General features: G+C 48.8%; 2 protein-coding genes across 2 annotated transcripts; both read right to left on the bottom strand.

The window, feature by feature from the left end:
• Positions 1–213: 213 nt before the first annotated feature.
• Positions 214–5192, bottom strand: LOC146253907 (uncharacterized). The gene is made up of 8 exons (XM_084677653.1): positions 4906–5192; positions 4702–4821; positions 4506–4624; positions 4270–4420; positions 4047–4165; positions 3463–3969; positions 1618–2605; positions 214–816 (listed from the first exon to the last, which is right to left on the bottom strand). The coding sequence occupies exons 1-8, from the start codon at positions 5171–5173 to the stop codon at positions 296–298; spliced, it is 2793 nt and encodes a 930-aa protein (XP_084533779.1). The 5' UTR covers positions 5174–5192; the 3' UTR covers positions 214–295.
• A 4086-nt stretch (positions 5193–9278) lies between these two features.
• LOC146253906 (uncharacterized) lies at positions 9279–12232 on the bottom strand. The gene is made up of 7 exons (XM_084677651.1): positions 11946–12232; positions 11742–11861; positions 11546–11664; positions 11310–11460; positions 11087–11205; positions 10503–11009; positions 9279–9332 (listed from the first exon to the last, which is right to left on the bottom strand). Exons 1-7 carry the CDS (start codon positions 12211–12213, stop codon positions 9279–9281), a joined length of 1338 nt encoding a protein of 445 aa, XP_084533777.1. The 5' UTR covers positions 12214–12232.
• Positions 12233–23856: the final 11624 nt, after the last annotated feature.

The raw sequence follows: 23856 nt of genomic DNA, 5'->3' as shown, positions 1-23856 counted from the left end.
CAGACAAACGCAAGCACTATTGGTCTACAGTGAAAGTCTTACCAACTGACTTGTGAATGTACTGTATATAAAAGTACACAAACCCAGTTGGCAGAACTGCATGTCAAATAACCCAACTCAGTAAAGTTTCAAACATTTAAATCAAACAAGATAATGATCAAACCATGCCATACAGAAATTCATGTTCACAGCAACACATTCCAACCCAGTCAGTTTAAAGTTAAGAATTCTTTATTATAAAAGTGCAGAAGTGACATTACACAACTACTCAAAAGAATTGTTAAAGAGTCACTTGCTAAGAGTCCTCAGCAGGTGGAGGAGGGAGAGCATCCCTACTGCCAGAACCAAACCCAGGAATCCTCCTCTGGTCCTCAACACCAGCAGTGGAAGACTCGGGGGTCCCTCCTGGAGCCTGTGTAACATTCGACTGAAGGGAAGCATCGTCCCGGAACATGATGTCGTACACTGAAGGGACCATCTGCTTAACCCTCTTTGCCTTGCGTTTGTCGTGGGCGGAGTTAAGACAGGGAGGCCTCTGGGGATGAGTGGGTCCAGCTGTTGTGGCAGGTGTCAGGGACCAGGGGTACTGAGGGGACCTTGGAAAAGAGTGGTAAGGAAGCCCTGGTGTGGCTCTTGTAGTTGCTGGGAGCGGTCTGGGTAATAGAGGGAAACCTGGTAACCAGGGGTATGGAGGAAGCTCTGCCGAGTCAGAATTGGAAGGGCTTGCAGTGGTTGGGAATGGTCTGGGGAACCCTGGCAACCCTGGATACAGGGGGGAACTTGGCAGCCCTGGGAACTGAGGGGACCCGGGGGAACCTGGCAGCCCTGGATATTGGGGGGACCCTGGCAGCCCTGGAAACTGAGGGGACCCGGGGGACCCTGGCTGCCCTGGAAACTGAGGGGACCCGGGGGACCCTGGCTGCCCTGGAAACTGAGGGGACCCAGGGGACCCTGGCTGCCCTGGAAACTGAGGGGACCCGGGGGACCCTGGCTGCCCTGGAAACTGAGGGGACCCGGGGGACCCTGGCTGCCCTGGAAACTGAGGGGACCCGGGGGACCCTGGCTGCCCTGGAAACTGAGGGGACCCGGGGGACCCTGGCTGCCCTGGAAACTGAGGGGACCCGGGGGACCCTGGCTGCCCTGGAAACTGAGGGGACCCGGGGGAACCTGGCTGCCCTGGAAACTGAGGGGACCCGGGGGAACCTGGCTGCCCTGGAAACTGAGGGGACCCGGGGGAACCTGGCTGCCCTGGAAACTGAGGGGACCCGGGGGAACCTGGCTGCCCTGGAAACTGAGGGGACCCGGGGGAACCTGGCTGCCCTGGAAACTGAGGGGAGCCGGGGGAACCTGGCAACCCTGGAAACTGAGGGGAGCCGGGGGAACCTGGCAGCCCTGGATATTGGGGGGACCCTGGCAGCCCTGGATATTGGGGGGACCCTGGCAGCCCTGGATATTGGGGGGACCCTGGCAGCCCTGGATATTGGGGGGACCCTGGGAACTGAGGGGACCCGGGGGACCCTGGGAACTGGGGGGACCCAGGGGAGCCTGGCAGCCCTGGATATTGAGGAGACTCAGGGGAACCCGGCAGCCCTGGGAACTGAGGGGACCCGGGGGAACCTGGCAGCCCTGGGAACTGAGGGGACCCGGGGGAACCTGGCAGCCCTGGATATTGGGGGGACCCTGGGAACTGGGGGGACCCAGGGGAGCCTGGCTGCCCTGGATATTGAGGAGACTCAGGGGAACCCGGCAGCCCTGGATATTGAGGGGACCCGGGGGAACCTGGCTGCCCTGGAAACTGAGGGGACCCGGGGGAACCTGGCTGCTCTGGTAACTGAGGGAACCCTGGCAGCCCTGGATACTGAGGGGACTCAGGGGAACCTAGCAGCCCTGGATACTGAGGGGACCCTGGGAACTGAGGGGACCCGGGGGAACCTGGCAGCTCTGGGAACTGGGGGGACCCAGGGGAACCTGGCAGCCCTGGTAACTGAGGGGTCCCTGGCAGCCCTAGATACTGAGGAGACTCAGGGGAACCCGGTAGCCCTGGATATTGGGGGGATTCTGGGAACAGAGGGGAACCGGGGAAACCTGGCAGCCCTGGAAACTGAGGGGAGCCGGGGGAACCTGGCTGCTCTAGTAACTGAGGGAACCCTGGCAGCCCTGGATACTGAGGGAACCCTGGCAGCCCTGGATACTGAGGGAACCCTGGCAGCCCTGGATACTGAGGGAACCCTGGCAGCCCTGGATACTGAGGGAACCCTGGCAGCCCTGGATACTGAGGGAACCCTGGGAACTGAGGGGACCCGGGGGAACCTGGCAGCTCTGGGAACTGGGGGGAGCCAGGGGAACCTGGCTGCTCTGGGAACTGAGGGAACCCTGGCAGCCCTGGATATTGGGGGGACCCGGGGGAACCTGGCAGCCCTGGATATTGGGGGGACCCGGGGGAACCTGGCAGCTCTGGGAACTGGGGGGATCCAGGGAAACCTGGCAGCCCTGGAAACTGAGGGAACCCTGGCAGCCCTGGAGACTGAGGGAACCCTGGCAGCCTTGGAGACTGAGGGAACCCTGGCAGCCCTGGAGACTGAGGGAACCCTGGCAGCCCTGGAGACTGAGGGAACCCTGGCAGCCCTGGAGACTGAGGGAACCCTGGCAGCCCTGGAGACTGAGGGAACCCTGGCAGCCCTGGAGACTGAGGGAACCCTGGCAGCCCTGGAGACTGAGGGAACCCTGGCAGCCCTGGAGACTGAGGGAACCCTGGCAGCCCTGGAGACTGAGGGAACCCTGGCAGCCCTGGAGACTGAGGGAACCCTGGCAGCCCTGGAGACTGAGGGAACCCTGGCAGCCCTGGAGACTGAGGGAACCCTGGCAGCCCTGGAGACTGAGGGAACCCTGGCAGCCCTGGAGACTGAGGGAACCCTGGCAGCCCTGGAGACTGAGGGAACCCTGGCAGCCCTGGAGACTGAGGGAACCCTGGCAGCCCTGGAGACTGAGGGAACCCTGGCAGCCCTGGAGACTGAGGGAACCCTGGCAGCCCTGGAGACTGAGGGAACCCTGGCAGCCCTGGAGACTGAGGGAACCCTGGCAGCCCTGGAGACTGAGGGAACCCTGGCAGCCCTGGGAACTGGGGGGACCCGGGGGAACCTGGCAGCTCTGGGAACTGGGGGGACCCGGGGGAACCTGGCAGCTCTGGGAACTGGGGGGACCCGGGGGAACCTGGCAGCTCTGGGAACTGGGGGGACCCGGGGGAACCTGGCAGCTCTGGGAACTGGGGGGACCCGGGGGAACCTGGCAGCTCTGGGAACTGGGGGGACCCGGGGGAACCTGGCAGCTCTGGGAACTGGGGGGACCCGGGGGAACCTGGCAGCTCTGGGAACTGGGGGGACCCGGGGGAACCTGGCAGCTCTGGGAACTGGGGGGTCCCGGGGGAACCTGGCAGCTCTGGGAACTGAGGGGACCCGGGGGAACCTGGCTGCCCTGGGAACTGAGGGGACCCGGGGAACCTGGCTGCCCTGGGAACTGAGGGGACCCTGGTAACTGAGGGGACCCGGGGGAACCTGGCAGCCCTGGATATTGGGGGGACCCTGGGAACTGAGGGGACCCGGGGAAACTTGGCTGCCCTGGTAACTGAGGGAACCCGGGGGAACCTGGCTGCCCTGGTAACTGAGGGAACCCGGGGGAACCTGGCTGCCCTGGTAACTGAGGGAACCCGGGGGAACCTGGCTGCCCTGGAAACTGGGGGGACCCAGGGGAACCTGGCAGCTCTGGGAACTGTGGGTACCCGGGGGAGCCTGGCTGCCCTGGCAATTGAGGGGACCCGGGGGAACCAGTGTAACCCGGGTGTCCGGGAAATTGAGGGTAAGGAATATTGTCTGGTGTCAGGGGATAGGTTGTTGGCGGATCAACAGGTGAAGATGGACAGGATACTGCAAACTGTTGGCCATTCATCAGCAGGACAAGAACATACACCCGATTCTGTAAACACAAAAGCATTAGTTGAAGACCCAAATATACACCATACACATATTTGTGATCAGAAGTTGGCACTAAACCTCCATCTTGACGCAGGGTTCTTTGTAAGGAGCCCTGATCATCAGTCTGCTAGAATGTGATGCCACAGTAAATCCACAAAGTTGTCTGGATGACAGCAGGGGCTCCCATACGTTAGAGACTAAACGAGAGTTGACTATTAGTCATTTGGCAAACGGTTGTTGAAATACAGTACATGAACTTAGATTGGCATGTTTCAAAACGAGAGCAACTGCTGAAATTTACCTTGTACAGAGAGTGCATCTGCTGCAATTTTACCCATATTCAACACCATGCCTTTTCTGAGGCAGGAGACTGAAGGGCGAGGAGGGGCAAGAGGACAAGACATTTTCATGGACTCCCCCCACAGCTTTAAATGCAGTACATGATCTCCACCCTGTTGGAAGAGTAGACCACTTGGCTCAAATGCAACCAAATAAAGAGGGGTGTTTTTAGCCTGCCATTGCGTCATTATGACTTACCTGTTGGGTAACATGGCAGCCTTGGTATGGAGCTACAAAAAACACATCTCTGCGTGACCTTCTCACAGAGAATCCACACTGAGAAGGCATCCGAGTCACGGGAATGAGAGTGCCGTCACCTGCAGAAAGCAAATCCTCAGATCAAGCTACTCGCCGTTGTCACTGGAAATCCACAGAAATGCATCATTGATCTCACCATTGTCAACCAGAAAATGAGGAGTCTTTCCTCCCCTCACCCGCAAGGTCATAGCATCATCAGCGCACTGCACTGAAGGTCCCATGCGTTTTAGTTTGGCATTCATCGACAGGTGCCGAGCTAAGACAAAAGGGAGGAAGTTACTATTCTGGAGGAGCCGCTAAACACGCGTTGGCTAACTTGAGGGATGTTGTGTATACTCACAAGCCATGCCTGTGGTTTGGTTAGACTCCCGACCGTCTGAATCAAAGGCAAGAGAGCCGTTTCTAGTTACGACGCCAGTCGGAGATCCGGGCTCATTTGCGTAACTCGTTAAGTCTCTTCTAAATTTGGTTTCGAATTCCGTCGGATCGGTCTCTTCATTTGTTAACCTAAATGTGCTCCCATCTCTAATACTTCCATAGGAAACTGCTACAAAACAGGCCAAAGTCCTCAGTACCAAGGCGCAAAACAGAGAATTACACCACACCATGTTGAACAACCTCTAAACGCCGCCCTACCCAACATAACGCAAACACACATCCTACACAGCTTTAAGGTGCTCGCTCAAATTGGACGACCAATAAAATTTGAGGTGGGCAAGACTTCATTCAAACGCACCTGACGTGCAATTGGATCACTGTCATGAAGTGACTTTCTCAGTGGTTGTTCCGAGTAGAGGGGTTGGTTCACTTTGATGCTCGCAATTGCCAATGTGTTTCAGTCAATTAAAAAAATAATAGAAATATTACTTTTCCAATTATTTTGATTACATCCAATTATTTCGTTATGTCTGTTTTTGAACTTACAGTTTGCTTCAGAAATATTTGGGATATTATTTTACAAGATATTGTGTTACTGTGATTGTGATGAATGATATTGTAGAAGTGAAGACTGTAGAGATTGTTTTCATGCTGTCAAAAGTTCCAAGTTCAAATCGATTAGCACATTTTCACCTCATCCCCAATGTCAGGATCATCTCAAACTATTACTCAAAACACTATGTTGTTCGGTTAAGCAAGTACAATGGATAACGGGCTTTATACATTTCTATTTTAATTAAACAAGTGTCAGTTGTTAAAGGGGTCATCTGTCCCCGAAACAGAACTGCGTGAGGGTGTCATCTAAATACGCGAATACAAGAAACGGTGACAAATTTCAGCCCTCGACAAGCCAGGCAGGGGTGAGTTTGACAAAACATTGAGTGGAGCGCTCTGGAGTTATATTTTCATTTGTGCGTCTATCGAAACTTAAGTGGTTTCCTGTGTTTCGGTATTATTGAAGTGTATTGAGTGGTATTGTCTGAGTGTATGTTATTGTACATTTTCAATGGTGCAAATGTAGCCTAGCACTGTTCCATACTAGGTTTAGAGAAATATTACCTCGTGTGTATCCGACATACGGTATTATTTCCTATATTCTTCTTTTATGAGTCATACCCCAGAATTCATGCTCCACACATCCTACACAGTATAGTTTACAATTTTTCAGTCAGCAGTTATAGAGGAGTTACCGATTAAGGTTTCAAACATCATGCATATTGAGTGTTCAATGATCGTATAGATTACTACTTTGTCAATATTATCGTACAGGTCTGGTATGGGAAGTACTGATGACATCACATACCTTTTTAGCTGTGAAAGCTATAAACATATCTCTTTTCAGTTCATTCGTCTGCAATCACAGCTTACACAGCAAAAATATTTGGCCAAGACACAGAACTATTAATCCATAATAATTGATTTGAATAATGTCAAGTCATTTTAGAGTACCATCCAGACTATTGGAGAACATTGATAAGATGGATCTGTAGCTGGTTTGTCAGCTTTCCTATTTTTTATTGAGTCATTCTCCCGAGAGACACCTGGGACCCCGGACACCTCTTCTGGGGACTCCAAGTCAGGGGAGGGTGATGGCTTCTGGTCCCCACCTGCACCCTCAGTAGGTTCTGGTGTCTCCTCTCTAGCATTAAAATGGTCAGGAGTTGTCGTTTCAGAGGCAGTCTAGTGCCTGCCTGTAAAACCACATGTACAATAAAATATGCGGAATTTAAAAAAATATATTGTTGGCCTCTAGTTGAGAGACAGGAAATGTAGGGGGAGAGACATGCAGAAACGACCTGAGCTGGATTCGAACCAAGGCCGCTGCATCAAGGTCCCAGCTCATGAGCTATGGTGGAACCCATAATAAAATGTCCATTCTTAAAACGTTAATATTTACAACAAAGACTAAACGGTTTTAGTAGCTTGATCCGAAGAATCTATATGGTTTGAGGAAAAGGCAAGGCTACATTTTGAAGTCTGCACTGCAATCGTGACAAATGTGAAGTTCGATTATTCTCTAAACCAGATGAAGGCGCTGACAGAACTGCGATATCCAGTGGTTTCAGCATGGCTGCTTTACACTGTAGCCTGGCTGCTGAAGGCCCTGTCAGCCTGGGCTACACAGTAGCACTCTGAAACCCAACAATCCTCTAGAAAGTCACTTCAGAGCTCTGCTTCCCTTGTGAGGGACAGACAAACGCAAGCACTTTTGGTCTACAGTGAAAGTCTTACCAACTGACTTGTGAATGTACTGTATATAAAAGTACACAAACCCAGTTGGCAGAACTGCATGTCAAATAACCCAACTCAGTAAAGTTTCAAACATTTAAATCAAACAAGATAATGATCAAACCATGCCATACAGAAATTCATGTTCACAGCAACACATTCCAACCCAGTCAGTTTAAAGTTAAGAATTCTTTATTATAAAAGTGCAGAAGTGACATTACACAACTACTCAAAAGAATTGTTAAAGAGTCACTTGCTAAGAGTCCTCAGCAGGTGGAGGAGGGAGAGCATCCCTACTGCCAGAACCAAACCCAGGAATCCTCCTCTGGTCCTCAACACCAGCAGTGGAAGACTCGGGGGTCCCTCCTGGAGCCTGTGTAACATTCGACTGAAGGGAAGCATCGTCCCGGAACATGATGTCGTACACTGAAGGGACCATCTGCTTAACCCTCTTTGCCTTGCGTTTGTCGTGGGCGGAGTTAAGACAGGGAGGCCTCTGGGGATGAGTGGGTCCAGCTGTTGTGGCAGGTGTCAGGGACCAGGGGTACTGAGGGGACCTTGGAAAAGAGTGGTAAGGAAGCCCTGGTGTGGCTCTTGTAGTTGCTGGGAGCGGTCTGGGTAATAGAGGGAAACCTGGTAACCAGGGGTATGGAGGAAGCTCTGCCGAGTCAGAATTGGAAGGGCTTGCAGTGGTTGGGAATGGTCTGGGGAACCCTGGCAACCCTGGATACAGGGGGGAACTTGGCAGCCCTGGGAACTGAGGGGACCCGGGGGAACCTGGCAGCCCTGGATATTGGGGGGACCCTGGCAGCCCTGGAAACTGAGGGGACCCGGGGGACCCTGGCTGCCCTGGAAACTGAGGGGACCCGGGGGACCCTGGCTGCCCTGGAAACTGAGGGGACCCGGGGGACCCTGGCTGCCCTGGAAACTGAGGGGACCCGGGGGACCCTGGCTGCCCTGGAAACTGAGGGGACCCGGGGGACCCTGGCTGCCCTGGAAACTGAGGGGACCCGGGGGACCCTGGCTGCCCTGGAAACTGAGGGGACCCGGGGGACCCTGGCTGCCCTGGAAACTGAGGGGACCCGGGGGACCCTGGCTGCCCTGGAAACTGAGGGGACCCGGGGGACCCTGGCTGCCCTGGAAACTGAGGGGACCCGGGGGACCCTGGCTGCCCTGGAAACTGAGGGGACCCGGGGGAACCTGGCTGCCCTGGAAACTGAGGGGACCCGGGGGAACCTGGCTGCCCTGGAAACTGAGGGGACCCGGGGGAACCTGGCTGCCCTGGAAACTGAGGGGACCCGGGGGAACCTGGCTGCCCTGGAAACTGAGGGGAGCCGGGGGAACCTGGCAACCCTGGAAACTGAGGGGAGCCGGGGGAACCTGGCAGCCCTGGATATTGGGGGGACCCTGGCAGCCCTGGATATTGGGGGGACCCTGGCAGCCCTGGATATTGGGGGGACCCTGGGAACTGAGGGGACCCGGGGGACCCTGGGAACTGGGGGGACCCAGGGGAGCCTGGCAGCCCTGGATATTGAGGAGACTCAGGGGAACCCGGCAGCCCTGGGAACTGAGGGGACCCGGGGGAACCTGGCAGCCCTGGATATTGAGGAGACTCAGGGGAACCCGGCAGCCCTGGGAACTGAGGGGACCCGGGGGAACCTGGCAGCCCTGGGAACTGAGGGGACCCGGGGGAACCTGGCAGCCCTGGATATTGGGGGGACCCTGGGAACTGGGGGGACCCAGGGGAGCCTGGCTGCCCTGGATATTGAGGAGACTCAGGGGAACCCGGCAGCCCTGGATATTGAGGGGACCCGGGGGAACCTGGCTGCCCTGGAAACTGAGGGGACCCGGGGGAACCTGGCTGCTCTGGTAACTGAGGGAACCCTGGCAGCCCTGGATACTGAGGGGACTCAGGGGAACCTAGCAGCCCTGGATACTGAGGGGACCCTGGGAACTGAGGGGACCCGGGGGAACCTGGCAGCTCTGGGAACTGGGGGGACCCAGGGGAACCTGGCAGCCCTGGTAACTGAGGGGTCCCTGGCAGCCCTAGATACTGAGGAGACTCAGGGGAACCCGGTAGCCCTGGATATTGGGGGGATTCTGGGAACAGAGGGGAACCGGGGAAACCTGGCAGCCCTGGAAACTGAGGGGAGCCGGGGGAACCTGGCTGCTCTAGTAACTGAGGGAACCCTGGCAGCCCTGGATACTGAGGGAACCCTGGCAGCCCTGGATACTGAGGGAACCCTGGGAACTGAGGGGACCCGGGGGAACCTGGCAGCTCTGGGAACTGGGGGGAGCCAGGGGAACCTGGCTGCTCTGGGAACTGAGGGAACCCTGGCAGCCCTGGATATTGGGGGGACCCGGGGGAACCTAGCAGCCCTGGATATTGGGGGGACCCGGGGGAACCTGGCAGCTCTGGGAACTGGGGGGATCCAGGGAAACCTGGCAGCCCTGGAAACTGAGGGAACCCTGGCAACCCTGGAGACTGAGGGAACCCTGGCAGCCCTGGAGACTGAGGGAACCCTGGCAGCCCTGGAGACTGAGGGAACCCTGGCAGCCCTGGAGACTGAGGGAACCCTGGCAGCCCTGGAGACTGAGGGAACCCTGGCAGCCCTGGAGACTGAGGGAACCCTGGCAGCCCTGGAGACTGAGGGAACCCTGGCAGCCCTGGAGACTGAGGGAACCCTGGCAGCCCTGGAGACTGAGGGAACCCTGGCAGCCCTGGAGACTGAGGGAACCCTGGCAGCCCTGGAGACTGAGGGAACCCTGGCAGCCCTGGAGACTGAGGGAACCCTGGCAGCCCTGGAGACTGAGGGAACCCTGGCAGCCCTGGAGACTGAGGGAACCCTGGCAGCCCTGGAGACTGAGGGAACCCTGGCAGCCCTGGGAACTGGGGGGACCCGGGGGAACCTGGCAGCCCTGGGAACTGGGGGGACCCGGGGGAACCTGGCAGCTCTGGGAACTGGGGGGACCCGGGGGAACCTGGCAGCTCTGGGAACTGGGGGGACCCGGGGGAACCTGGCAGCTCTGGGAACTGGGGGGACCCGGGGGAACCTGGCAGCTCTGGGAACTGGGGGGACCCGGGGGAACCTGGCAGCTCTGGGAACTGGGGGGACCCGGGGGAACCTGGCAGCTCTGGGAACTGGGGGGACCCGGGGGAACCTGGCAGCTCTGGGAACTGGGGGGACCCGGGGGAACCTGGCAGCTCTGGGAACTGGGGGGTCCCGGGGGAACCTGGCTGCCCTGGGAACTGAGGGGACCCGGGGGAACCTGGCTGCCCTGGGAACTGAGGGGACCCGGGGAACCTGGCTGCCCTGGGAACTGAGGGGACCCTGGTAACTGAGGGGACCCGGGGGAACCTGGCAGCCCTGGATATTGGGGGGACCCTGGGAACTGAGGGGACCCGGGGAAACTTGGCTGCCCTGGTAACTGAGGGAACCCGGGGGAACCTGGCTGCCCTGGTAACTGAGGGAACCCGGGGGAACCTGGCTGACCTGGTAACTGAGGGAACCCGGGGGAACCTGGCTGCCCTGGAAACTGGGGGGACCCAGGGGAACCTGGCAGCTCTGGGAACTGTGGGTACCCGGGGGAGCCTGGCTGCCCTGGCAATTGAGGGGACCCGGGGGAACCAGTGTAACCCGGGTGTCCGGGAAATTGAGGGTAAGGAATATTGTCTGGTGTCAGGGAATAGGTTGTTGGCGGATCAACAGGTGAAGATGGACAGGATACTGCAAACTGTTGGCCATTCATCAGCAGGACAAGAACATACACCCGATTCTGTAAACACAAAAGCATTAGTTGAAGACCCAAATATACACCATACACATATTTGTGATCAGAAGTTGGCACTAAACCTCCATCTTGACGCAGGGTTCTTTGTAAGGAGCCCTGATCATCAGTCTGCTAGAATGTGATGCCACAGTAAATCCACAAAGTTGTCTGGATGACAGCAGGGGCTCCCATACGTTAGAGACTAAACGAGAGTTGACTATTAGTCATTTGGCAAACGGTTGTTGAAATACAGTACATGAACTTAGATTGGCATGTTTCAAAACGAGAGCAACTGCTGAAATTTACCTTGTACAGAGAGTGCATCTGCTGCAATTTTACCCATATTCAACACCATGCCTTTTCTGAGGCAGGAGACTGAAGGGCGAGGAGGGGCAAGAGGACAAGACATTTTCATGGACTCCCCCCACAGCTTTAAATGCAGTACATGATCTCCACCCTGTTGGAAGAGTAGACCACTTGGCTCAAATGCAACCAAATAAAGAGGGGTGTTTTTAGCCTGCCATTGCGTCATTATGACTTACCTGTTGGGTAACATGGCAGCCTTGGTATGGAGCTACAAAAAACACATCTCTGCGTGACCTTCTCACAGAGAATCCACACTGAGAAGGCATCCGAGTCACGGGAATGAGAGTGCCGTCACCTGCAGAAAGCAAATCCTCAGATCAAGCTACTCGCCGTTGTCACTGGAAATCCACAGAAATGCATCATTGATCTCACCATTGTCAACCAGAAAATGAGGAGTCTTTCCTCCCCTCACCCGCAAGGTCATAGCATCATCAGCGCACTGCACTGAAGGTCCCATGCGTTTTAGTTTGGCATTCATCGACAGGTGCCGAGCTAAGACAAAAGGGAGGAAGTTACTATACTGGAGGAGCCGCTAAACACGCGTTGGCTAACTTGAGGGATGTTGTGTATACTCACAAGCCATGCCTGTGGTTTGGTTAGACTCCCGACCGTCTGAATCAAAGGCAAGAGAGCCGTTTCTAGTTACGACGCCAGTCGGAGATCCGGGCTCATTTGCGTAACTCGTTAAGTCTCTTCTAAATTTGGTTTCGAATTCCGTCGGATCGGTCTCTTCATTTGTTAACCTAAATGTGCTCCCATCTCTAATACTTCCATAGGAAACTGCTACAAAACAGGCCAAAGTCCTCAGTACCAAGGCGCAAAACAGAGAATTACACCACACCATGTTGAACAACCTCTAAACGCCGCCCTACCCAACATAACGCAAACACACATCCTACACAGCTTTAAGGTGCTCGCTCAAATTGGACGACCAATAAAATTTGAGGTGGGCAAGACTTCATTCAAACGCACCTGACGTGCAATTGGATCACTGTCATGAAGTGACTTTCTCAGTGGTTGTTCCGAGTAGAGGGGTTGGTTCACTTTGATGCTCGCAATTGCCAATGTGTTTCAGTCAATTAAAAAAATAATAGAAATATTACTTTTCCAATTATTTTGATTACATCCAATTATTTCGTTATGTCTGTTTTTGAACTTACAGTTTGCTTCAGAAATATTTGGGATATTATTTTACAAGATATTGTGTTACTGTGATTGTGATGAATGATATTGTAGAAGTGTAGACTGTAGAGATTGTTTTCATGCTGTCAAAAGTTCCAAGTTCAAATCGATTAGCACATTTTCACCTCATCCCCAATGTCAGGATCATCTCAAACTATTACTCAAAACACTATGTTGTTCGGTTAAGCAAGTACAATGGATAACGGGCTTTATACATTTCTATTTTAATTAAACAAGTGTCAGTTGTCATCTGGGGTCATCTGAAAGGGGTCATCTGTCCCCGAAACAGAACTGCGTGAGGGTGTCATCTTAATACGCGAATACAAGAAACGGTGACAAATTTCAGCCCTCGACAAGCCAGGCAGGGGTGAGTTTGACAAAACATTGAGTGGAGCGCTCTGGAGTTATATTTTCATTTGTGCGTCTATCGAAACTTAAGTGGTTTCCTGTGTTTCGGTATTATTGAAGTGTATTGAGTGGTATTGTCTGAGTGTATGTTATTGTACATTTTCAATGGTGCAAATGTAGCCTAGCACTGTTCCATACTAGGTTTAGAGAAATATTACCTCGTGTGTATCCGACATACGGTATTATTTCCTATATTCTTCTTTTATGAGTCATACCCCAGAATTCATGCTCCACACATCCTACACAGTATAGTTTACTATTTTTCAGTCAGCAGTTATAGAGGAGTTACCGATTAAGGTTTCAAACATCATGCATATTGTGTGTTCAATGATCGTATAGATTACTACTTTGTCAATATTATCGTACAGGTCTGGTATGGGAAGTACTGATGACATCACATACCTTTTTAGCTGTGAAAGCTATAAACATATCTCTTTTCAGTTCATTCGTCTGCAATCACAGCTTACACAGCAAAAATATTTGGCCAAGACACAGAACTATTAATCCATAATAATTGATTTGAATAATGTCAAGTCATTTTAGAGTACCATCCAGACTATTGGAGAACATTGATAAGATGGATCTGTAGCTGGTTTGTCAGCTTTCCTATTTTTTCATCCTCCCAGCTAAATTTGTCTCTTTCGCCTGATTGTCGTTGAAAAATCTCCGATTTGATTGTAGTTTGTGCATGTTCAACATGGATTATAGGTCGAAAGTTGAATGAACGAGTACTCATGTCCTTTTGATTTCTTACATGGTGAGTCGTTGTTGCCCATAACACGCTAGCATTCTGCTAATGAATGCTGATTGGTTAGTGAAGGACTGATACGACCAGAGCTCCCGCTTGATGGCATCCGAAGCGGAATCAGAATGTCAGAGCATAAGCAACATTAGCAACAACATTAGCAAGCCAAAACTCTTTGTAGCATGTGTATTGACAGGGAGAACCTGTCAGCTGCGTTGTCAGTAAGTGACCAGAGCTTGCCGTCAAGCAGTAGCTCTGGTCGTACGATGTGTATGACGTCAATTACATTTTCAAAAGCTTTTTAGAACAGAAAGGCAACTTTCAAAAAATCTAAAACCCGGCAGTGTGTATTTTTTTGGCCTCCCCTTTCGAATTCAGAATTCAAATTACTGGACAAAAAATTATATCCTGAGAAAAGGTGATTTTGAGGGGTACCGCTCCATAGACCTCCGTTCATTCTGCACTCGCTCGTTAGCGCCCTCACATGGAATTTCAACCAGTTCAGAACCCGGAAGTTTCCAGAGAGTGGCAGTTCTCTCTATATTAGACATTCTCTGGTCTCGTATTGGGGAACAACTACAGAAAACCAGAATCTGGGCGTACCAATGAAATTGCCAGGGCGGGCTTTATACGATGATGGACAGATGATCAACGGTTACGTAATCACCCACGTCACAAAAGAGCGCTTAAGTTGAATTCGTTTTGAACAAACAACATGTTACGTTGCTCTGATTGATTGTAGGTCTATCCAATTGAGCGAAGAGGCATTTGTTTTCCAGGCTCATTTGAAACACGCCCCGTAGTCAAAGCCCAACGGAGACTTCTCAGACTCATATTCTGTCTAGAACTATGAGTATGACAACGTCAGGCTAAGTTAACGCAAGAGCATAGGTAGAATGTGTGATAATTAAGCCTAGTTTATTGGCAATGGGGCTAACGTTGATTCATGTTCCTGACTGTGTTTCATTCAAATAAATAACCTGTGAAATGAAAATCTACAATTTACGATGCAAGTTTGTCCAGATCTTTGTCATGTTATTTTACAGCAAGATATCTAGAGCTAGCCTAGCTAGCTAACTGAAGCCGTGTAGAATCACGATATGGTTTGGTTGCTAAGCTGTAGCCTAACTTTCTACCCACCTAAGTCAATCCAGTTTGCTTCAATGATATATAGTCAAACTGTTGTGTAGACACAATAGATTTATTTGCGCGTTATTATTTCAAGTCTCCAACTTCGGTGTTTCAGCGAGTGCTGCTGTTGGCCATGTTGCTTTTTTGTTCCCAGCTTCACTCGTTGATAGCCAACCAATCAGCGCGCAGCTTATCTAAATATTAATGAGCATACCATAAAAGGAGAAAAGCTAGTGTTTTTTCCCGGAACATTTCAGAGGATCTGTCAGAGGGCATAAAACAGCACCGTTACGGTGTTCATTTTAGGACATCCTCAGACTCAAACGCGTCAAGTCTCAGACCAAACAGCTTCATTCTCAGACAAAACGTCCTCAAACTTAACGCTGTCAGAAAAACCTGTCATTCTCAGACGCTCTTAAACCAAACGCCATCGTTCTCAGACAAAACGCCCTCAAACCAAACGCCATCTTCTCAGACAAAACGCTCTCAAACCAAACGCAATTTTTTTTCAGACAAAACGCCCTCAAACTATAGTTGTCAGATTTTTTGTTATCAAAGTTAGCTAGATGGGGGAGCTGCTGACTAGCTTTCTGAATTAGCTAAAGTAGCAGCTTTTAAAGTGAATACCATGGTGTTGTTTCTGTTAACTGGTACAGCAAGAAAAATTACTTTTGATATAGCTATTACAAAATAGTTGTTTTCTGCAAGCTAGTTCACTCGTGTAACGTAAACCCATGTGTAGTCCTTCGGTTGCCATGGATACTACAAACTCCAACATCCTCAGGCTCTGTTCGAAAACTCTTAAAATGCGTCCTTCCTTCCTTCCTTTTAAGACAGCGAGGTCTGTTCAAAATGTCTTAAATCTTCTCTTCCTGTCTAATAACATACCTTGAAATACGTCACATAACGGTCATTTTTAAGAGAGCATATGAGCTGCCTTGCTGTCTTAATGGCGGCACGTATTACCCATAACTCTGTGCGCGGGGTTACCGTGAGCAACAAGTTAAACAGAATCCTTTGACCGCCATTGCTCTACGTTTTTACAATTCATATTTCAGCTAAACGGTACTTGTAAATCAGCTTCTGAATAAAAATGTATCGAGAAGTGGGCAGTGTAGTTGCTGAAAATGTACTTATTTTATTGATGACACTCCTAATTTGTAAATTTGCTCCGACTTTTCGATAACGTACAGTAGCTAGCTTCGCCGTGCAGTGCAGACACTAGCTAGTTGCTGCGTTTTATCATAATCCTATCAAATGAGTGAAATACAAACACAAATGTTATGAGCTATTGAGCCTATATCTAACACAAGTTTAAATACGGCTTAACTTGACTTAGTGTGACAATAAACTCAACGCAATTGACTGCCGTCTGACAAAGCGCGCTAGTGCGAGCACTTAAGTACACGCAGCGCAATGACGTACATCCTGTCTTTATAGGCTGTTCGAAAACAACAGTTTTTAAGATACCTTACCCCGAAGAGAGCTGTCTCGTTACCCCCCTGTCTAGTAAGACATTAAGGAGTAAGACAGCTGTCTACGTTTTCGAACAGAGCCCAAGGCTCAGACAAAACGACTTCAAACCAAACGGCATCAGAAAACCCCTGTGTTGATGACGTTTATGATTCTTTACCAAAAGTTTGTTTGCAGTATCCATGGCAACCGGAGGACTACACATGGACGTTACACGAGTGAACTAGCTTGCAGAAAACAACTATTTAGTATTAGCTATATCAAAAGTAAGTTTTCTTGCTGTACCAGTTAACAGAAACAACACCATGGTATTCACTTTAAAAGCTGCTACTTTTGCTAATTCAGAAAGCTAGTCAGCAGCTCCCCCATCTATAGGGTGACCAGAAGCATGACCCTGAAAAGGAGGACACTTGGGTCCAAAAAGGAGGACAAGGGGTCAAAAACGAGGACAACCCCCCCAAAAAAGTAAGACATCAGTCGTTGGTTTTCATGTCTTGACAGGACAATATCTTAGCAATGGCAGACAGATCAAACCGTTTAAATGTTAATTTATTTATCTCCTATGATAAGTTCAAATGTCCTAGTACATACAGAGCTGTTCTGGAGGCTTTGACCACTGGCAGCTGCCTCTGGAGCCCCTTCCTCTGATCTGGAGTATTTCTTCATGTCAAACACATCCAGATCCTCGTCAGAGGTCAGCAACACACAGGCCAGAGCTGACCACTGTTCAGGCAGAAGGTAGTGTCGGGTGATAATTCCTGACACCAGGTAGTGTTGCAACTCCTCTATTAAAGAATGGTCATTCAGTTCATTCAGACAATGGAACAGGTTCATGCATCTCTCTGGAGAGGGATTCTTTTGGATCTTTTTCTTGATATATGACTGTTTCCTCGTTGTGAGATGTGTCTTGTCTGTGTAAGAAGGCCTTGAAAGCGAACCTGATTGGACACCAGCGAGAGACCCAGGAGGTAGCTGAGTAAAAGGTCCTAGTGTCCACTCTCACTTTGCAAGGCCCTGTCAACAGCTTTGTAGTTGGGATGGGTTTTATGTGCACTTGCTCGTGGGTCAGCCATCAGATCCACATTGTCATTGTTGAACAACAGGGACACATACAGAGCCGCCAAAAAACCCTGGATGGACAGGTGCACAAAGCTGTACACCTTCTTCTGCCACTTGGCTGTTGAATTTTTTGAATTTCTACTTTGACCAAGAGATAGTGTACTTGAAGAAAGGCTGGTCTTGTAAGGCTATCAACCTGCCCCTACCTCTCATATGGTAAAATATGGAGTTACTGGATGGAGTCTCAACTTGATGTCTAGTCATGTTGATAAGTAAGGGTCAAGATTGTGCTGTGATTTTAGTTGTTCATGGGTATAAAAGGAATTGTGAAGCATTGTTCTGTGGATTCTTGATCTCCCGAGACCTCCTCATCTCTGGCTTGTCCTACTCCTCCTTCCTCACCTCTTGCTTTCTATCTCTGTTCAATAATCATGGTAGAGTAGGTAAGAGTTAACCTTCATTGATTTAATTCATTTGCAATATGATTAAATTATTATATAATTTAACCCAATTGGACCATTCTTGCTCTGATATAACCCATAGTCAAATAACTGTAATTTCATTTGTAGCCTACTGGCATTATTTGGTTAATGTTAATACACTGTTCAGTTTCCCATCTTCATTCAAACCATAGGGGAATTAGTTTCGGTTGATTAGCCAATATTGACCCCCTGCAATCTTGAAATAGATTTGCTGAAACACCCGTTACAGGACAGTAGGCTACATGGTGAATCATGTAAATTGTAGGAACAATAGCCTATAAAAATACTAATTAGATTTCTATTTGTGGGCAATGAAGAAGACCATATACCAAATACAATTTCAATTATTTGTCTTTATTTCAGTGCAAAAAAGCATTTAGTCAGTTCTGACTGAGTGTAACATTAGCGATGAAGGCCCAAGGGCTTAGAATGTTGCTAAAATAAATTACAAATTGTGACAGGAAACGGAACATTAACTTAGGTATTCATCAGGGAATTAAAGCACATCAAATCGCAGTCTTAATATTGTCTCCCCGGCGTATAACTAAGCAAATGAAATTTTGTTCGAGATCGCTCGGCTGAACCAGGAAAGGATATCCCATGTCTGCCAACGCTAGCAGAATCCCACAGAAAGTGGGAGGGGATAGGTAGATACGCAGAGTTTGGCATGGAAAACCTTCTAGCGAGCAGGTTACCATGGTTAGTTTCACAGAGTAAGTTACCATGGAAACTTAGCAAAAGGTTTTGTTAACTCTCTTTCTGGAACGGAATCCTTGGAGTAAGCCTCTTTTCAGGGTTAAACAACTGGGTTTAGTGAAAACAAGTTTTCACTAAACCCGCTACCAGGAATTAGCCTGGTCCTAACCAGACTCTTGTAAATTTGATTTATACAGAGAGTCTGGCCTCGCTCCATTGACAAGCGTAGACTTCCTTGTAGGCGGGTACTCTGTTGAAGTTAAAAACAAAATGGATCTGCCCAGAGCCACTCTGATCTGCCAAAACCAATAGCTAGTGTTCGCCTTAGCCAATTCCTTCACCACTACTGTAACAGAGCTAGCTGCCGTAGCTGGAAAATCAAACTGTTCCCGAACCCCGTGGGGAGGAGGGCCACAACATCATGGCCACCAACAAAACTCAGCAAAACTTGTTCTTGCTCCGGCTTTAGCTTATAGATATTCGGCAGTGTTGTCACAACGGACCGAATGGCTTCCCTCGCATCTTTCTCGGCCGCCATTACGGAACTACAACACAAACTGGCGCACAACATCAATGTCATTGTTCTCAGCCACTCCCTCTGGTCGCTGATTCGCCAGTAGAAAATCAACCTGCAAAATCTGACTTACATACCAAATGGCCTGACCGAGTACAGAAACAAAATCCAAATTGAGCGGAAGTACGTAGGAGAGCAGAGCCAGGCTATTCTGGAATACCCCCCAGGTCTTTCTCGTAGAACACCAAGTATCCCCTTTACAGATGATCGTGAGCCAGTTTTCCCCAAAGATTAATTCATCTGCTTATTTTCCATGTCCCAGTGAGGCTCTGTCTCAGTCTTCTCATGAAACTTCACATTCTTCTGTTTGCCCTCTACAATGACAAACTGAGAGCACATTTGAGTCAGGGTCTTTGGAATTTCTCCACCTCCTCTATCCATCTTCTCTAGAACTGTTGCAGAAATCCAAAAGAAAACTGGTATGTAGCACATGATGTAGAGGCTCCTGGATGACTTGATGTGGGAGAAGATTCTTTTGGCCTGGTTCACCTGGCGCCAAGGATAAAAAGACAAAAAAGCGAGGCAGAAACACTTCCCGCATCACCTCTCCTCCTGTCCCACTCAGAAACAGATTTGAACCACTGGGAACTTTCTCTCCCTTGTGTGTGGAATCCAAGGCGAAGAGGCACAGGAGTGCTAGCCACGCAGCTAACCAATATGAAGAGCCCGGATTGCAGACACACCATGATGGTAGCTACTACACACATGCAAATCCAACACATCATCGTCTGCTGCGACCGGGAGTCCCCCATTTCACTCCAAACCCCTCTCGGGGCGCTGTTCGACCCCCTATCAAGTCTAATCAGACAACAATATCACAGGATTATAAAGATCCAAGGTATGCTAAGACTATCCACAGCCCATCAGCTCTTAGAGGAGCTAACGCTGCTAGCACTATAGAATCTATTGCTAGCACTGACACAGTGGCTAACCTTGGTCTGGCACAAGGACCTATCATTGCTAACCCAAATAAGATAAGAACTGGCTCCACAGCTACAAATAAGGCAAACGTTAGAAATGCAAACACAACACCACATATGGCCACTATCTTGATTGGAGATGCCATGACAGCACATGTTAAACTGGCAAAGACAGAAAATATTTGTCTCAGCAACACATCTGTCGAGGAACTGTCGTCAGAGGTACAAACAATCCTCAACAATAAACCAAACAACCCTAAGATTATCATCCACACTGGCTCATTTGATATCCTACACAAGAAAACTGGCACTGAGATACTTAAACATTTCACCCAGCTACTGAACACACTCAACAGATATCAAGATGTATTCATCAGTGGACCAATTGCATGCTTTCGAAGAGGAAAAGAAGCCTTCAGTCGACTACTATCTTTCAACACATGGTTGGCATCTGTCTGTCTGGCACACAAACTGAGATTTATCGATAATTTCAATGTGTTCTGGAACTGTGCAGACCGTTTTCAAGCTGACGGACTCCACCCAAACCGTAGAGGATCTCAACTACTAACAGCAAACATCAGTCACGTGCTCCTGACCACAAATCAAGTTGCTCCCCCTATCCCTGTTGTGTCTAAGCTGACTGACACATTCCAAACAACCTCCCATGGAACAGAACAGAACGTTCAAACAGCCTCCTGCAAGGACATGGGCCCTGCACTGATCTGCACCCCCCAGAGGAATTCCCTTATGATGGAACAGCTCAGTGACATAGACTTTCCCAATGAAAAGCTACGCTAGGACAGCCACCATGCTATTTCATTAGACATACCGGTCATCATCACAAATAGAAAATGGCATGGTAATATGCATGGTTACAAACCTGAAACTAGTGTTAGAAGTCACAGAACTATCCATATTCTTCAAACAGATTTATCAACCCCTGTTTTATCTGTTAATACCCCACAGATGAAGCAGGCCCTTCTAAATGTTAGATCACTAAATAACAAAACATTTCTAGTTAATGATCTGGTCAAAGAAAACAAATTAGACTGCATCTGTTTAACAGAAACCTGGCTAAACAACGACACGGCAACAGCAACTTTGATAGCAGCATGTCCGCCAGATTACAGCTTCCACCAAGTTTCTAGGAAATCCAAAAAAGGTGGAAGAGTCGCAGCTATCTTCTCTTCTGAACTATTGTTCAAAATCACTGAGCTAGGTGAATTCACCTCATATGAATATCTTGCTATAGAGCTCAAAACCGAATCAATACTTTTTGTCATTATATATCGGCCACCCAAGCACTCGCCAATATTCACACAAGAATTCTCTGAACTATTATCACTATGTGTCACTAGATATGACAAAGTAGTTTTAAACGGACACTTAAATATCCAAGTAAATAAAAAAGCCGACCCAAGAACTATTGAGCTCTTAAATCTCCTAGACAGTCTCAATCTAACTCAACACATAACAGACCCAACACACCGGCACGGAAACACACTAGATCTAGTGATAACAACTGGACTAAATATCAATAATATCTCAATAACTGATCTACCCCTCTCAGACCATCACTGTATACTTTTTAATGTGAAAATTATCCCAACAAAAACCACAAAATAATTCTTAGTCCAAAGAAGATATTTAGACGATACAGCTATGATGAAATTTTCGGAACAATTTGCTCTATATGAACCAACTAATCACGATTGCTCTCTGAATGAAATGGTAGAAAACCTCAATGATGCACTATTATCTGTGTTAGACTGTTGCACCACTGAAAACCAAAAAGAAGTCCACAAGCAGAACCTCCCCATGGCTGAGAAATAAAAATGTTAGTGAAACGAAAAGAAAATGCCGTGCAGCAGAGAGAAAATGGAGGTAAACAAAGATCACTATCCACTACAATATCTATAAAGATACACTAACCACCTACAACCAAACCATCCGTCTAGCGAGGAGAGAATATTTTTCCAACTTTATTACAGAAAATGCCAGAAACTCCAGAGTTCTTTTCTCCACCATTGACCAGCTGCTAAACACTGTCCCTACCCCCCCGCCATCCTCAGCAGTTAAATGTGAAGAGCTTGCTTTGTTCTTCAAGAACAAAATAACTTGATCAGAGCTAGTACTAGTAATAGTGGGGTCGAAACTGACATCAGTAGATTCTGCAACATAACCATGAGCACATTTACCTGTATCACACTTAGTGAACTTTCAAAAATTGTCAGTGAATCTAACTCCACAACCTCAGATATTGATCCTATACCCACAACATTCTTTAAGCGATGTGTTTGACAGTGTCTCAGGTCCGGTGCTAGAGATTATAAACACATCCCTTAGAACTGGCGTCTTCCCAGATGCCTTCAAAACAGCTGTTGTAAAGCCCCTATTAAAGAAACCCAAATTGGATAACAGTCTACTTGCAAATTACAGACCAATATCAAACCTTCCATTTATTAGTAAAGTACCGGAAAAGATATTTTCAGTCCAACTAAATTATTTTCTTTAAGAAAATAACATTCTGGAAGTCTCGCAGTCAGGTTTCAAGAAATATCACAGTACTGAAAATGCTCTCACCAAAATAATTAGCGACCTCAGACTAAACTCTGATGCAAATAAAGTCTCTATCCTTATCCTTTTCGATCTCAGTGCAGCATTTGATACCATTGATCACAACATCCTAATCAATAGACTGGAAAAGCTTATTGGGTTCACGGATAGTGTATTGAACCGGATGAAATCATATATCACAGGAAGGAAGTTTTATGTTAGTTTAGGAGACCATAGGTCTAAGAAACATGAGAACTGCTACGGGGTTGCTCAAGGAAGCTGCCTAGGTCCATTACTTTTCTCTCTTTATATGTTACCACTCGGTGACATAATCAGAGAACATAACTTGAATTTCCATAGCTATGCGGACGACACACAACTGTATATATCCACTTAACCCAACGATGCAACGGCCATCAATTCCATTACCTGTTGGCAATAAACAAATGGATGAATGCTAACTTTCTTAAATTAAATGAAGACAAAACTGAAGTCCTACTATGTGGCCCCAAATCCAAAAGAGAGATGCTTACTAAGAATCTAGGAAGTTTAACCCCCTGGCTTAAACCAGAGGTGACAAGTCTCGGTGTAATCCTGGACTCAGATTTGAATTTCAACTCCCACATTAATAAAGTGACCAAAACTGCTTTCTTTCACCTGAGGAATATAGCAAAGGTACGACCATTCATAGACCAAAATGATGCAGAGAAGTTAATTCATGCTTTTACATCCAGCCGGCTGGACTACTGTAACGCACTTTTCGCTGGTCTTCCCAAAAAAAAACACTGAAAGACTACAGCTCATTCAAAATTCTGCAGCTAGATTATTAACCAAAACTAAAAGGAGAAAACACATTAGTCCTGTCCTAGCTACTTTACACTGGCTCCCTGTTACCTTCAGAATTGACTTTAAGGTCCTATTCCTCACATACAAAGCTCTACACGGACAAGGACCTAGCTACATTGCTAACTCTTTTATAAACTACACACCAGCTAGAACACTGCGATCATCAAATGCAGGCCTATTAGAGGTCGCCGGAAGCAGCCATAAGAAGATTGGTGATGCTGCCTTTGCCAATTATGCCCCAAAACTATGGAATAAATTACCCATAAATATCAGAGAAGCAAATACGCTAGACATTTTTAAAAGACAGCTTAAAACCTACCTTTTTACCAAAGCATTTAACACATTTTTATCTCAGAAGGGCCTTACAACTGGTAGTAGTTATATTATTGTTTTAACAGATTTGCTTTGCATTCCC

This window comes from Hypomesus nipponensis, chromosome 17 (genome assembly GCF_054491055.1).
Source record: "Hypomesus nipponensis isolate SF chromosome 17, ASM5449105v1, whole genome shotgun sequence".
Classification (NCBI taxonomy): domain Eukaryota; kingdom Metazoa; phylum Chordata; class Actinopteri; order Osmeriformes; family Osmeridae; genus Hypomesus; species Hypomesus nipponensis.
The sequence above is the reverse complement of the archived record's forward strand: the minus strand, read 5'-3'. Positions and strand labels throughout refer to the sequence as shown.

What these genes read in the sequence shown, in the direction of transcription:
- LOC146253906 (XM_084677651.1), bottom strand. Translation starts at nt 12,213, where the DNA reads ATGGTGTGGTGTAATTCTCTGTTTTGCGCCTTGGTACTGAGGACTTTG. An exon ending in AGATGCACTCTCTGTACAAG is followed by an intron (nt 11,206 to 11,309) that starts GTAAATTTCAGC and finishes ACTCTCGTTTAG; the next exon opens with TCTCTAACGTATGGGAGCCC. An exon ending in AACCCTGCGTCAAGATGGAG is followed by an intron (nt 11,010 to 11,086) that starts GTTTAGTGCCAA and finishes TTGTGTTTACAG; the next exon opens with AATCGGGTGTATGTTCTTGT.
- LOC146253907 (XM_084677653.1), bottom strand. Translation starts at nt 5,173, where the DNA reads ATGGTGTGGTGTAATTCTCTGTTTTGCGCCTTGGTACTGAGGACTTTG. An exon ending in GCTGCCATGTTACCCAACAG is followed by an intron (nt 4,421 to 4,505) that starts GTAAGTCATAAT and finishes CTCTTCCAACAG; the next exon opens with GGTGGAGATCATGTACTGCA. An exon ending in AGATGCACTCTCTGTACAAG is followed by an intron (nt 4,166 to 4,269) that starts GTAAATTTCAGC and finishes ACTCTCGTTTAG; the next exon opens with TCTCTAACGTATGGGAGCCC.